We start from the raw sequence: 15873 nt of genomic DNA, 5'->3' as shown, positions 1-15873 counted from the left end.
AATTTGATGTGTACAATTATAGTATGTTGTCAGTCGTCAGAAATCGGAAATCGGGAAACAACACATAGACAGAGAGAATGATTTAAATCCATGTCTCAGTCTATACGATATCTAGAATGGAGGAATATATGATCCCTTATCTAAAGGACACGCTTCTGATATGATCAAAGGTGACAACGGCTTTTGAAAGCTACGATTGTGGATCAGGAGCTGAAGTCATATGTATAATAGTTATTAGACTTTTCCATGTGGGAGACTGTTGGATTAGTGTCTAAGTCCATAACTATTTTGGTATGTACTTGACCCAATGGTGCATGGTCCTTTTGGGTTGCCTTCACCAAAGTAACTTGATAGGATGAATTAGGGAGAGAGAGGATTAATTATGATTTATTAATATATTATGAGAATAATATATTAAAGGAGAAATCATATTGTTTAATTAATATTACTCAATAATTAATAAGAATTAATTTTGTGGCTAAAAGACATTAATTAAATAAAGGGGACTAGAACTGTCAATTGTGTGATAGTTGAATATTAGGCTAATGGACTCCATAGAGGATGGAGTGGACGAATTCTATGGGGAAACCCATTAGAAATCGTCCAAGGCCTCTAAGGAAGGAGTCCATGGGTTGCTTAGGGCCTAAGCAGTCAAATTAGGGTTTCCTTGTTAGATAACCCTAATAGCCTCACTATTTAAGGACCCCTAGGGCACCAAAAACGTGGCTAACTAACTCCTTAGGGTTTATACACGTTTTTGAGTGCCTCCTCTCTTCTCATTCTTCATCCTCTTGCTCTTGGTGTTTGTGAGCCATTAGAGGAGTGACACTTGTGACTCTAAGATTTCTAAAGCCATTACAAATAAGTTTTGAGATTGTTATTGCTACATAACAATCAAGGTATGATCTAAACCCTAATTCATATGTTAATATTGATTATCACATGGTAGATCTAGGGTTTAAAGTCTTGGATGAATGCATGTACAATAGAGAAACCTAGATCCAAGCATTAGGGTTTGCATAAGCACATAGGATGTTCTTATGGCCAAAACCCATCACCACTGTGAGGGCCAGCGAGTGGTAGTTTGAACCCCAAGTGGGGGAGAACTGGTGGTATATGGTGAGGGAACCAGAGTGGGATAAGGGTTTTGTTCAGTTGCCAGGGCTCGGCAGTATATTCAGCACGGGTGTGCTAGTTTTTTGGCGTATGTGGATGATACGCGAACCAAGGATTAGACATCAGTTTTAGAGGTTCCAGTAGTCAAAGTGTTTGCATAAGTGTTTCCGGAGGAGTTGCCAAGGATACCTCCGGAGAGGCATATCGAGTTTAGGATTGATCTAGTGTCTGGCATGGCCCCTATGGCCAAAGTGTCGTACCAGTTGGCACCGCCAGAGATGCAGGAGCTTTCGTCACAGCTGTAGGGACTGTTAGGCAAGTAGTTCATACGACCTAGCAGTTCTCCATGGGAAGCATCGATCCTCTTCGTTAGGAAGAAGGACGGATCGCACCGGATGTGAATTGATTATAGGGATTTGAATAAGTTGATGTTAAAGAACTGTTAAGCGCTCCCGAGGATAGATGATCTCTTTGATCAGTAACAGGGGGCATCTTGGTTCTCCAAGATAGATTTGAGACCGGTTTATCATCAGGTCCGGGTCAGAGAGGAGGACGTGGAAAAGACCGCGTTTCGGACTCGTTATGGTCATTACGAGTTCGTGGTGATTCCGTATGGGCTCACCAACATGCCGACAGTATTTATGGAGATGATGAATCGTGTCTGCAGACCGATGCTGGATCACTCGATCATCGTGTTTATAGATGATATTTTGTTGTATTCCAAGACTTGAGAGCAGCACGAGGAGCATCTTAGGGAGTTGTTAGGAGTTCTGAGACAAGAGTGGCTATATGCCAAGTTATCGAAGTGTGAGTTTTGGTTACGAAAGGTCCAATTCTTAGAGCACCTCGTTAACCAGGATGGGATTTTTGTCGACCCGGCCAAAATAGAGGTAGTCATGCAGTGGGAGGTTCCGAAATCTCCCTCAGATATTAGGAGTTTTCTGGGATTGGCAGGGTACTACCTAAGATTTATATAGGATTTCTCCAAGATTGCAGTGCCCCTCACTCGTCTGACGAGGAAGGGGGTGGATTTCCGGTGGTGCCCTAAGCAGCAGAGCGCATTTGAGACCCTCCGTCAGCAGTTGTGTGAGGCTCTAGTTTTGACATTCCCGGAGGGAGTTGAGATTTCGTGGTGTTCTCTGATGCATCCATCACAGGGTTAGGGGAGGTCCTCATGCAGATGGGACAGGTAATAGCTTATGCATCACGACAGTTAAAGCCGCATGAGGCGAGATGCCCTACGCATGACTTAGAGCTAGGGGCGGTGGTGTTCGCTCTCAAGATATGGAGACATTACCTTTATGGGGTCCGTTGTACCATTTACACGGATCACAAGGCCCTGAGACATATCATGGACCAGCCAAACCTGAACATGAGGCAGCGCAGGTGGATGGATGTAGTCAAGGACTATGATTGCGAGATCCTTTACCACCCCGGTAAAGCAAATGTGGTGGCGGACGCTCGGGAGGAGGGTATGCGACCAGTGAATTGGAAACTGCAGAGGATCAGGTGCGAGAGCGCCCGGTTTGTGCAAGATAGTCAGTGGTTGTTGACCCGATGCGGTCGGGTATGGGTTCTGATGACTGGTGGGGTCAGACTGACGGTCATGGAGGAGGCTTATAAGTCTCACTTCTCTATTCACCCGCGGGCCACCAAGATGTACCGGGATTTGAGTTTGAGCTACTGGTGGCCGTGCATGAAGCGAGAAATTGCTTGATATGTCGAGAGGTGCTAGACCTGTAGGATGGTCAAGGCCGAGCATCAGAGGCCGCATGCCAACCTGTAGGATGGTCAAGGCCGACATATATGTCCGCAAGATCGTTGCTCGCCATGGGGTCCCGGTCTCCATTATCTCCGACCGGGATGTTAGATTTACCTCCCGCTTCTGGCAAAAGTTCCACCAGGAACTGGGCACATGGTTGCACTTCAGCACAACATTCCATCCTCAGACTAACGGTCAGAGCGAGCGGACCATTCAGACCCTCGAGGATATGTTGAGGGCATGTGTCATTGACTTCGATGGGAGTTAGGATTCCCACCTGCCGCTTGTAGAGTTCACCTACAACAACAGCTATAGCGCCCTGCCTTTCGAGCTATTGTATGGGCGAAGATGTCGTACCCCGGTTTGTTGGGGTGAGGTTGGGCACAGGGTGATGGGACAGATAGAAGTAGTCTTGCAGACTACCAAAAAAATTCAACAGATTAGGGAGCGATTACAGACTGCCCAGAGTCGGCAGAAGAGTTACGCCAACAGACGATCATCTGAGTTAGAATTTCAGGTGGGTGATATGGTACTCCTGAAGGTCTCACCCTGGAAGGGTGTAATTTGCTTCAGGAAGAAGGGGAAAATTGGGTCCCCGTTATATTGGGCCATTCAGGATCATTGCCAGGGTTGGCAAGGTGGCTTACAGGTTAGAGCTACCGAAGGAGCTTAGTCGGATCCACAACACTTTCCATGTTTTGCACTTGCGAAAGTGCATTGTAGATCAGGAGGCAGTGGTACCATTGGATGATATTCAGGTGAATGAAAGACTGAATTACATGGAGAGGCATGTGGCCATACTTGAGACGAAGATGAAAGTTCTACGGAACAAGGAGATACCCTTGGTAAAAGTGCAGTGGGAACATCGAAGGGGATCCGAGTGGACGTGGGAGCCGGAGGCAGAGATGCGAGAGCATTACCCGACATTGTTTACCCAAGCAGACTTCGAGGACGAATTCTAGTTCAAGTGCGGGAGAATTGTAACACCACGATTCTCAGGTATTGATTTATGTATGAATCCTTTTGTTTTTGGGTCTACTCGACGAGTTGGCCGCCCTACTCGTCGAATAGTAGCGGGTTGGTCCGCATGGTTTAAGTGATCTACTCGCCGAGTCCAAGAGCGGACTCGATGAGTAGGAGTTAGCAGATGAAACCCTAGATTTTGGGGCACTTCACTCTATTTAAAGGATCATTGGCCTCCCCCAGCCTCCCCTTTACTGCTTCTTGTCCCTCTCAAACCCTAAATCGAGTGTGTGTGTGTGTGTGTGTTCTTTTGATGTGTTCAAGCTTCGAGGAGGAATTTTGGAGGAGGAAACACTTAGGGAAAACAAGCAAGTAGAAGCAAGAACTCTTGGGAATCAAGATCTGCATCAGTGAACATTCTCTTGACTGTTTTCCTTGGCTCATGTTCATCAAAAATCTCTTTTGCATGGTTTTATGAAAGGCTTCTTATGTTTGAGCTAAGATCTGAAGTTGTAACTTCAGATCTGGACTCCCTTTGGCCTCTAGATCCATAAAGTTATCAGCCTTGCCTAATATGAGCATTCCCTCAAGTGTGAGACTTCATTACAAGTTTATTTTTGTCACTTAAGGGCTTAAAAGCCTTGCATGCACGTAAAGTTTGCAACTTTACATGATAAGCATGCCTAAGGAGGTTGGATCTGCAATCTGGGACCTTTGCATGGATTACAAATGCATCTGTATGGATGAAGAATTGAAGGGACTCAGCAAGTCGCATAGTCGACTCGGCGAGTCGTATGAAGATGATCCTAAACTCGACGAGTTGGATGAACAACTCGGCGAGTCCGATGAAGATTGCCAAAGACTCAACGAGTGAGTAGAGTGACTCGGCGAGTCGGTTAGGGTTTTTCTCAACCATTAGATGCGTGTGAACTTGTCAAGTTACAAGAGGAAAACTCGACGAGTGGCCATGGAGCTTCGACCGCGATCCTTAGGAACTCGACGATTCACTCTGGTGACTCGGCGAACGGATGAGTATTACAGGGAACACGGCGAGTAGCTGAGGGTACTCGACGAGTTGAGGTCAACATGGACTGTTCACCTTGACAGTTGACTTTCATTTTGACCAAGGGTTGACCAGTTGAGCTCTGGGGGTATTTTGGTAATTGGGGAAATTTATGGAAAATGTCTTATGGTAACTATAGGTGGTGGAGTTCGCATTGGTGATTCGTGATTTTGAGCCTATCACTTCAGTGCGACATCTGCGAGGTGAGTTATCCTCGCTATACTCAAGGGTCTAAGGCACCAAGGTCGGCCCATTGGATTGTTATCAGGTTATGTTATGCTAGTATGAACTGTTAGATCGGTATCCTAAAGGGTAGGATAATATTATGTGGTACATGGAATGACTTGTTAGTTCGGTATCCTAGAGGGTAGGATAATATTATGTGATATGTAGTATGATCCGTTAGATCAGTTGTTGTCTATAGACTGTTATGTGATTATATGTTATATGTGCACATGTTTGTTTGGCGGTTGAGGATTGTCTGCATTGTGCGAAAGCGAATAGACCTAGGCATTCCAACCTGTTGGTTGTGGGCCATGAGTATTCCATCCCAAGGATGATTGTACTCATAGTATGTGGGCATTCCAACCTGTTGGTTTTGGGCATGGGGTATTCCAACCCGATGGTCGATTGGACCCTTTATGTATTTGCATTCCAACCTGTTGGTTGAGGGCCTAGGATATTCCAGCCCGATGGTTGATTGGACCCGTAGTATGCTGCTTATGATTATATGTGTATTGTTATGGGTATGGGTATTTTGGGGTGAACTCACTAAGCTTTTGGGCTTATAGTTTCAGTTTATTGTTTCAGGTACATCAGGGGATCTCGATAAGGCGAAGGCATGATCGTACAGCTCCTCAGTACATGAAATTTTTGGGCTCTTCAGTTAATTCTTGTGGGTATGGGTATTTTGGGGGAACTCACTAAGCTTTCGGGCTTACAAGCTTTTGGGCTTACAGTTACAGTTTCAGTTTAAAATGTTTGAAAATTTTTTATTTTGGCATGAAATTTTTGGGCATGACATGAAGGATCTATGAGAGGTGACATACATTCTTGGAATAAGTATTTATAGGGATAGAAAGAAATGTCTAGTCAGACTTAGCCATAGTACTTACTTGGATAAAATATTGGAATATTTTAGTATGGAGAAGTACAAGAAAGGGGATTTGCCCCTACATTATACTCCTAAAATTGAGTAAGACTCAATGTCCCAATAGTGATAAAGAAATAGATGACATGAGTCGTGTCCCATATGTTTTGGCTATAGGATTGATAATGAATGTTATGACTTGTACTTATCCTGATATGTCTTATGCCTTGAAAATGATAAGTTGATTTCAGGATAATCCTGGCAGAGCCCATTAGACAGTGATAAAGAGTATTCTTAAGTATTTGCATATAGAAAAAGAAATGTTCTTAGTTCTCGGTGGCAAAGATGAGTTAAGAGTAAGTGGTTACAGTGACAACATCTTTGAAACGGATAGAGATAACTTTTGCTCATAATCTGGCTAGGTATTTCTATTAAATAATGGAGCCATGACTTGGAAGCGTTCCAACTAGAGAAACAACGGCTGATTCTACTTGTGAGTCAGAGTACATCGCAACAAGTGAAGCAACTAAGGAAGTGACATGGCTAAAAAGTTTCATTGGTGATATCGAAGTTATTCCATCAATCTAAGAACTCGTATAAATTTTATGCAACAATGAAGGTGCGGCTGCTTTAACTAAAGAACCAAAGGATCATGGGATGCCTTGGCACATTTTGAGAAAATACCATTATGTCCTTCATAAAGTTGAAGATGGGGACCTCATGGCGAATCGAGTATCATTAGAGGATAATCTGGTTGATCCTTTTACCAACGCGTTAAACAAGGCCAAGCACATCGAGCATGCTAGGAGAATATGTTTAAGATATGATGTTAGTCTTAGTAGTCAGTTGATAGGTTAAAACAATATAACAAAATAAATTGTAATTGTTATTTTTATTGGTGATTAAATAATAGAGATTTCTTTATGAGTATGTGTAGTACATTCTTCAAATATTTATTCTTGTGTTTCATTTTGCATGTGTACTTCCTAAATATTGATTTATTCAAAACACTACAGCCAGTCATACTTTTAGGTAGTAAGTGACAATTCAAGACTATCATGGAATTTTAGTAGATTATCTATGGTGAATGGACATAGCATAGAGATTACTGCTATACTCATGAGTACTTAAATAAGGATTTTAATTATTGGTTAACCCGTGCTTATAGATTACTTTATAGATTCAATCACGAGTAATTATAAGACAATAATATCTTCTATTCTTCAAGAGAAGATAGATAAGTTATATTTTGCAAGTATGTTGTGCATTGGTATTACGTAAACACATCTATAACTTGATGTTATAAAACATAGTTCCATGTTTGGCATATTGAGTAAAGGTTATAATTATGTAGTCAAAGTTTATTCTTTCATTTTTCCTATTAAAGGAAAAGCGATATTGTTTTGGGCCCCATAGTGATTTGATGTTGATGTTATAGTGTTTGGCCTAACTTAGACTAAATTAATGTGTTCAATTCGTAGTCTAATAAGGTCATCATAAATAGAAAATTAAGAAACATAATCTTTGGCTATGAGATTGAATTATATCAATTTATCGTGTTGATATCGCCATATTTATACATATTTGTAGGCAATCTTTATTTACATTTTTATTAATATTTTGGTTATTTGCATAGAATTATGGTACTGGTAAGGAAAAAAATGTTATTTGCAGCCAAAATAAGGCATTTTCCAAGAGAGGGACAAGAAGTGACAATATATGGAACATTGGAGTCTTGAAACACAAAAGATGAAGAAATTCAAGGATTCAACCGGAGTCACGACGTGAACTAGAAGACCACGACGTGGGCTTGATCTTTCCAGAAGATAAGTACGCGAAGAAAGAGTCCTTGGCGAATACGGATTACTTACGAATCATGTCATGAATCTCTAGTCACGACGTGGCACGTGAAAATTCAGATATTATAAATACTCTTGGCCATTACGACTTGGAGGACTTTTGGCTGATTGGAGGGTTTCTAGAAGACGATTTTTAGCAGAGGAGAAGTTCTAGAAAAAAGGTTTTCAACACCAAAGGAGTAGAGGTTCATAATTTAGTTTACTTATTTGATACTTATGAACATGCTTTCCTATTTAGTTTGTGTTTGTTTGTTAGTTGCTATTATGAGCAGCTGAATCTAGCTACTCTTGTCTAGTTAGATGTGGCTTCTAACTTATGAATAATTTAATTTTACATAGATTTATTTAGTTGGTGAATTTCTTGTGTTTGATTTATCGTTACCTAGCATGCTTATGTTTGTTTCTTTAGTTGCTTAATTTCATGTTCTGTGTAGCTTAGTGACCATTAACTACATGAACGTGTTTACCTAGTGATTTAGTGAACATTAAATTGTTAGAGCTAGGATTGACCAATCTTAGTAATTAAAGTAAATAAATTTAACTGTGCTAGAGAACGTAGATTATGACTATAATTGCGTTTGCATAATAAATCTTGCATAGCATATTCATAATCATAAGTGGTTTTGTGTTTAATTGTGTGTGAACATACATAGTTTTACATGAATTAATTAATTATTGGTAAAGTTAGACTTAAATTACTAATATAATAATAACCAACTTGATAATCTATAATTATTAACTAGCCATAAGGACGAAGTGGATTCGAACTACATAAGAATGTTTTTACTTATTGATTGAATTTGAGTTAAGTTCGTCTGATCTTGTAAAATCAGATAAAACCCTTTTTAAACTTGTTAATAATTAGGTTAATTTGATAGCAAGTTGATTAATTAGTAACTCCATTACCTATGATCGATACCCGACTTACCTAAGTTATACTATAGTCCGACTAGGTACACTGCCTATAGGTGCATAGTTAGTCTAAGTTTGTTAGGTTATAAAAATTATAATTAGTGGGTACTTTTGTGCATATCAAGTTTTTGGCGCCGTTGCCGGGGAACGGCATAGTTATTGTTTATTTATTTGCTCTTGATTAATCGATCCTTTTTGTGGGGTAAAACCTGCAAAAAGTTATTTTTTTCGCATAGAATTTTTTTTTACAAAACCCACGACATGGATTCAGTGAATTCCAGTTTTCTTTAGTTTTTGGTTTACTTTTCTGCTTTAGTTCAGTTTTACTTTTTTTTATTTTTGTTTATTTTGCAGGAGTTCATGACCAGAGGATCCAACACACCTTTGGTGCCACCGCTTGAAGATCTGGAGTCTACGCTACACAAAAAGAATAATAAGAAGTCGCCTTTACAGGAATTGAAATCAGCCTTTTCAAAGAAGTCAGGAAAGAAAACGGAAGAATCGAGTTTAGCCTCAAAGAGAAAGTTTAATGTCTTCGATCAAATTCCTAATCCACACGAGTCCGAGTACGAATCAGAAACAGACTTTGGACTTTATACTAGTGAACCCAAGAACGAGCCGGAGAACGAAATGGCGAACATTGATGAGATGGCCATGGGGGGTTACAATAAGCGCATTCGAGGTGATGTGGGGCCAGGTTTAGTACATCCTACGATTCCTGCCAATGCCACATTCGAGTTAAAGGGACATATCCTTATTGCACTCAAGGATATCCCATTCTATGGGCAGGATTATGAGGATGCTTTTAAGCATTTAGATGAGGTCAATGATATTGCAGATTATTTTAATACTCCTAATATCCCAAGGGAGCCAGCTTTGCTAAGGATGTTACCAGTCACTTTAAAAGGAGCTGCAAAAAAACAGGTTGAAGGCACTACCATCTGGTACAATCACCACAAGGGCCCAATTGCGTGAGAAATTTCTAGATCGGTTTTGCCCACCCTCCAAAATCTCTAAACTCAAGAAGGCGATTGCCAACTTTGATCAAAATCCCGGGGAGTCATTATACGAGGCATGGGAATGCTACAAGGGGTTGTTAAGGAATTGTCCTCAACATGACCTCAATATTCATCAAGAGATGTCAATATTCTATGATGGGGTGAATTTCATGACTAGACAACTCCTAGATTCGGAAGGACCACTAATGAAAAAGAACCCAAATTAGGCCAGGGAGCTGATTGAAGAATTTTCAAAGCACTCTCGTGAGTATCACAACCCATGGCATGACATAATAAAAGGCAGTGGAGGTGCACAAACTGAAGAGATGGTTGTTGTGATGGCAATGCTTAACACTATGGATAGGAGATTGACCCAAATGGACCAATTAATTCATGCAAATTCGAGTTGGCTGCGAGAGATGTAGTGGCCCATATTTAACCAAAGATTGCCATTTGGATGAGTATGGGAATAAGAAGGCTCAAGTTTGCTACTCGAGTGGGGACAAGTATGATGAAGATTGGAGAAAACCAAAGAAAGAGTGGTTTCCATATGAAGAGTACAAGAAGCAAAAAGAGGAGGAATTTAAGCAGAAGGGCCGAGGCTTCTACCAAAAAGAGCAACCACCACCCGAGAAGAAAGTAGATTTGGAAAATATTTTGAACCGATTTATGGAAGCATCCAAGAAAAGGCACGATGATACTGATGCAGTGCTAAAGGAACACATGAATATGATGAAGGAACATCACAAAATGATGATTGACCATCAAGCTTCGTTAAGAAATCATCAAGCGTCAATTCATAATTTAGAAGTCCAAGTTAATCAACTCGCTACATTGGTGAACAATAATTTGTCCTCACAATTTCCCGAGAAGAATACTCAACCTCATGTTATGGCTATTGATACTGAAGAAGAGGCAATCTCTGAATTTTTAGAGGCACTAGAAAAGGAGCAACAACAGTTTGATCCAGAGCCAAAGAAGCCAAAACTCGAGAACGAAAATGTTGCTGAAATACATAAACCACGTCGTGGGACTTATCTGTCCACGTCGTGGCCTTTGTCTAAATAGAAAATTTCAGAAACGGTCTCGGCTTATCGACCACCTTTTCCATTCTCGTCTCGAGCTAATTTTAGTCCACTGGAAAGGGAGCATCTGGAGTTTATTCAGAAAATAAAGGGTATTTCTATTAATACTCCTTTTATTGATTCACTTGCAAAAGTTCCAGAATACGCTAAGTTCCTCCAAGATTTAATAGACACTCGACATGAATTGAAAAAGAATTCTAAGGTAATTCTAAGTGAGCAAAGCTCAAAGGTTGTGTTGGGGGAGATACCAAAGAATATGGGAGATCCTGGACGCCTCACTCTCCTATGTGAATTTGGTAACAACTTGAAGACTTATTCTTTAGCCGATTCTGGGGCTAGCATAAATTTAATGCCTTACACATTCTATGAGAAGCTTAATATTCATAAAATGAAGGCTACAAAAATGACACTTCACATGGACAATCGTTCAGTGACTCATCCAATAGGGATTGTAGAGGACATCCTTGTTAAAATTGGGAAGTTTGTTTTCCCAGTTGATTTTGTTATTATGGATATGAAGGAGGATACTAATGTCCCCATCATTCTTGGTCAGCCCTTACTAAATACTTCTGGAGATTTAGTGGATGTTCGTGAATCGAAGCTTACATTAAGGGTTGGTGATGATAAGGAAGATTTTGGAATGCAATATGGGCTTCAAGGATACGATGTTAAAAGCGAAGTGTTCAATGTTGATGAAGACAATAAACTTTAAGAATTGGAAAAACTCATGGAGGAAGAAATCAAGACACTTAATCAAGTCAAACGCACTAAACCAAGAGCATCCGTTCCATTTCTCATTGAAGTCATTGCTTACACAACACCAACATCTTTTCTAAGTGAGGAAAGTGAGGAGATGTCAAGTTATGAAGAGGAGGTTACATCAAGGGTGACTAGTATAGTGGTGAAGAAGGAAAAGGATACTACGAAGCTTAAAAATGATGAAAGACTAAAGACTCAAGGGATCAAACGCAAGCTCGATGAAAACGAAGTCAAGGCTAAAAAGGAGAATTCTAAAAAGTCATATATTCGTCGATTGCAGCTTACAAGAGGCGTTTCAAGGAACAAAAGATCCAAGTGGTGGGCTCTTCTGACAATTCGACGTAGGAGGCACGGAGTCTGGCTCATGACTCCATCAAAAGCAAGCGCTTCTCAGGAGGCAACCCGAGTTTGCTTTGCATTTTCTTTTCTTTCTAGTTTTTGAGTTTTTGATTAGGAAAGTCATCAAGTCATCATCTAAATATTGTTAAGTGATAAAAAATTAGATGTGGGATATTTTAGAAATAAGTGGTAGATAAACAAAAAAAATCATTATCTAAAAGTTATAGGGTCCAGACTTGGTTAACGTCGTGGTAAACCTCACCACGTCGTGGCTATAGATAAATTACGGGGTGAGTCCACTACTGATGACCATTAAGATGGATCCATGTTGATTTTGGCCCAAAATAATTCCACGACGTGGTATTGCCTGCCACGACGTGTCCTTTAAAAAGTCACAGGGGGGACAAGTTCATAAACCCTTTGACCACAAGTTGTTCCCCATTTGTTTACTGTCACACGAACAGAAGCAAGAGTCCCCACAACTGATTTCTTTAGTTTTTCTTCCAAATCTCTCGCATTTTCTTGTCTTCTAACTCAATCTGGCATGTATTTCATCCATTAATTGTTGACATTACTTGAAATTTATACATTTTCATGGCTAGGGTTTATGTGAATGATAAAATTTCCAAAATTGGGTGAAATTGGTTAGTGTTTTTAGGTTGCATGCCTTTAGAATAGCAATAGGAACAAACCCCAAGTATTATTTTTGGATAGACTTGCGTATACGGTGTTCGATCTATGACCACGACGTGGCGTGCAACACCATGACGTGGTTCCTAGGTAAACAGAATTCTACTTTGTTTTTTTTTATGCTTTGGGTGTTTTGTTTGCTTGGTTTAATTTTATTTTCAGGTATGGCACCTAGAAGGGCTGTTCAACAAGACAATGATCCGCTTGATGTGGCGAGTATTCATCGGTTATATCGTTTTCCGCAAAACATTTCACGGGCCTTGTTGACGACATATCAGAACCATTTGGGATGGTTATACAATAGGGAGTTTGCTATAGCTCTGATTTTTGAATGGGGATGGCTTGGCGATGTTGGAATGGTGGTTGAATTGGAACGCTATTGGACGAAAGTGTACGAGGGGGACCATTTTTCCTTTACTTGCCATGGGTGGATGAACGTGTTCGAGATCCAAGAATCCATGTACCGAGAATTATCAGTGGAGTTTTTCTCTATTGTGAGCTTTGAAGAATGCACCATTGACTTTAATTATAACCAGGCACTAGTTTTCCGGTTGGGCGGGGTATGTCGGGAATGTAGTCTCCGGGAATTTGCATGGCGCATGGGGATCTATACGGAAGTGGGGACTTAATCTCCGTTCTTTGCTCCATTTTTACTTGGTTGCGTTCGAGATTTTACACCCTGTACTTTTGAGGCTCAATTTTGGCGGACTATTGCCAACCACGAGTATAATTCCCGTGATTCAAGTGAAGCACAAATTCAGAACCCGGTGCATCATTTTCTTCACCGCATTATCACCTTTTCTATCAATCACAAACACCATGGTGATAAGGTTTCCTTACAAAATTTGTTCTTTTTGTGGAGTATTATTACTCCCGGGGTGTGTTGTAATCTTCCTTACATGCTCGTAAGATTTATGGGAAAGAAAGCGACCAGGTCACGACAAGGAAGTCCGATTACGGGTGGACATTTAGTCACCCGTCTTGACCGGTCATATGGGAGGCTATTCAGTTTTTGGGTGTTATGCGAGTGGTGGTCGATGTAGGGGGAGGCTATGTTATACCCCCGGAAGATGGAGAGCAAGAGATGGAACAACCCGAGCAACCTCCTGCGAGAAGACGAAGAAATATTAGAGCCCGGGGAGAAGTTGAGAGAGGACGTGCTGCTCAACAGCATGAGGAAAGAATGCCCACTGACCCATTTCAAATCCGGGTTGGGTCCTATTTGGATAATCTCCGTGGTGGGATGAATTACAACACACAGATGTTGGAGGCCATGTTTTCTCACATGGGTGTAGTTCGACCACCTGTCGTATTGCCGCAGTGCCCGTACATACCTACTTGGGAGGAGCTTTGGATGCCAAGGGGTGATGAAGAAGAACCTAGTGGAGTACATGGACATGGCGATGATGATTGAATTTCTTATTCTTAGTTCCTATTCAGTTTTATTTGGTTTTGTTTTGTATGTTTTTAAACTTATTATGGTTTGTAAGACTTGGTTAGTTATTATGTTACTTTTATTTTCTTTTGGTTGTTTGATTACAGCTTGCTAAGGAGTTTTGGGAAGGAGTAAAGTTGAGTCATGAGTTGTGTTCGTTTAGACAAGTATCGTTAATTAGAATCTAAGAAGTCAAGAGTCGCGACCTATAATTCGACTTAAGTGTGGGGTGAGTTGAAGAGAGAGAGGATAGAGTCAGGAAGCGTCTTTACATACTAAATTAGAAAAGTCTTAACCCATTAAGACATTGGTCAAAGTACAAGGTTCAAGAAGAAGTGGGATATTAATATTTTCTGAAGGCCCAATTTTCACGACGTGGCACCCTTTTCCACATCGTGGATTGGTTTAAATGAAAATTTTGGCATGCGTTCTTTTACGACACCACGACGTGGTATTCTACATCACGACGAGGTTTCTAATTTTTTTCTCCATTTTGAAGACCATTGGGTGTTTTACCTTATGGCTTTCCACGTATCTTCTTGGGATCATTCTAAAGACTATTATGGCTCGTTTCCTCCACCATATACTATGGCGTATGCTTTCCCACATTCTTATACACATTTGCATCACTCTTATTGAAGATTGGAAGTTTCGATTTGTTGATTAATGGCTCATTTACTTCTCTATCAAGTTCCAGTCCAAGTTCATATTTTGAAGAGGTTCATATTCGAAATGCACATTTTATCCGCACTTTTGGAGTTTCGTTCACACCGTTATCCTAGGGGAGTCTGTTACTTTTTCTCCCTTCTCTTAATTTTGATTTATTTTATCCACACAATGAGGGCATTGTATGAAATAAGTGTGGGGTAGGGGGTAGAAAAAGTAAATTGCAAGATAATTTGGTAAATTTTAAAATTTTTACTAATTGGATCTAGTAGTAATAATTTGAACTGTAGTTGCACAGTGTTATATGGGATGATCCGATAAGAGCTCAAATGTTTAGTTGAGCCAATATACGCTATAGTGCATTTGTGGCCTCCCTTATTTTAGTGAAATCATGGAACAAAAACATAACCCCGCTTAGTTTGAGGAATGCAATATGTTTAGCAGCCTAAACCAGAAATCTATCCAGGGAAGCTATGTCTTAACCAATAAAGGTTGAAGTTAAGCACCCCTGCTTAAGCATCTAGGGTTTTGAGTGAAAAAAAAAAAGTGAGTTATACATGTAAAAAAAAGAGATAGAAATTACCGAAAAGTGAGAAAACTGAAGAATTTTGGAGCTATCAAGTTTGAAGATCAAAAGATCAAAATTCTTAAGAATCAAAAGTTGAAGATGCCAAAAATCATGAAAGAAGTGAGTTCAAAGAAGTTAAAGATCAAATATCAAGAAAAGTGAAGAATTTAAGAGCTCCAAGTGATGGTATCTTAAAGTTGTAATTATCTAGTTTATGTATGCTTGGGTAGCTTTACAAAAATACTTTGAGGTTAAGTAGGATTTATGGGGATGGATTCGGAGGGTTGCATAAAATGAGCATTGTTCGAAAGAAGTGGGCGAGTGTTTATGAAGATTGTGAGTAATTAGAGTATGGGGAGGTCCTTTAGGAAAAATTTAGACACAAATGCATGCGTTGAGGTCTTGAGATAATGGATGAATTGGAATTGGATTATTCTATGTGATATTAGTGATGAAGGTTTTAGTTAAATAAGTAGATTTGCTTGAGGGCAAGCAAATCCCAAGTGTGGGGTATTTTGATATTGCCATATTTATACATATTTTTAGGCAATATTTATTTACATTTTTA

The 15873-nt window shown here is 40.2% G+C and overlaps 1 protein-coding gene and 1 non-coding gene across 2 annotated transcripts; one reads left to right on the top strand and one right to left on the bottom strand.

The window, feature by feature from the left end:
* Positions 1-9780: 9780 nt before the first annotated feature.
* Positions 9781-9887, bottom strand: LOC145065128 (small nucleolar RNA R71). Its single transcript, XR_013688278.1, has one exon. It is a non-coding gene; the product is annotated as a small nucleolar RNA R71 (small nucleolar RNA).
* Positions 9888-11104: 1217 nt separating this feature from the next.
* Positions 11105-11560, top strand: LOC145064456 (uncharacterized). The gene has a single exon (XM_079011905.1). The coding sequence runs from the start codon at positions 11105-11107 to the stop codon at positions 11558-11560; it is 456 nt and encodes a 151-aa protein (XP_078868031.1).
* The last annotated feature ends 4313 nt before the right edge of the window (positions 11561-15873 follow it).

Source organism: Lactuca serriola, chromosome 7, assembly GCF_051521515.1.
Source record: "Lactuca serriola cultivar US96UC23 chromosome 7, Lser_US96UC23_V15, whole genome shotgun sequence".
In the NCBI taxonomy this organism is placed as follows: Eukaryota; Viridiplantae; Streptophyta; class Magnoliopsida; order Asterales; family Asteraceae; genus Lactuca; species Lactuca serriola.
The sequence above is the reverse complement of the archived record's forward strand: the minus strand, read 5'-3'. Positions and strand labels throughout refer to the sequence as shown.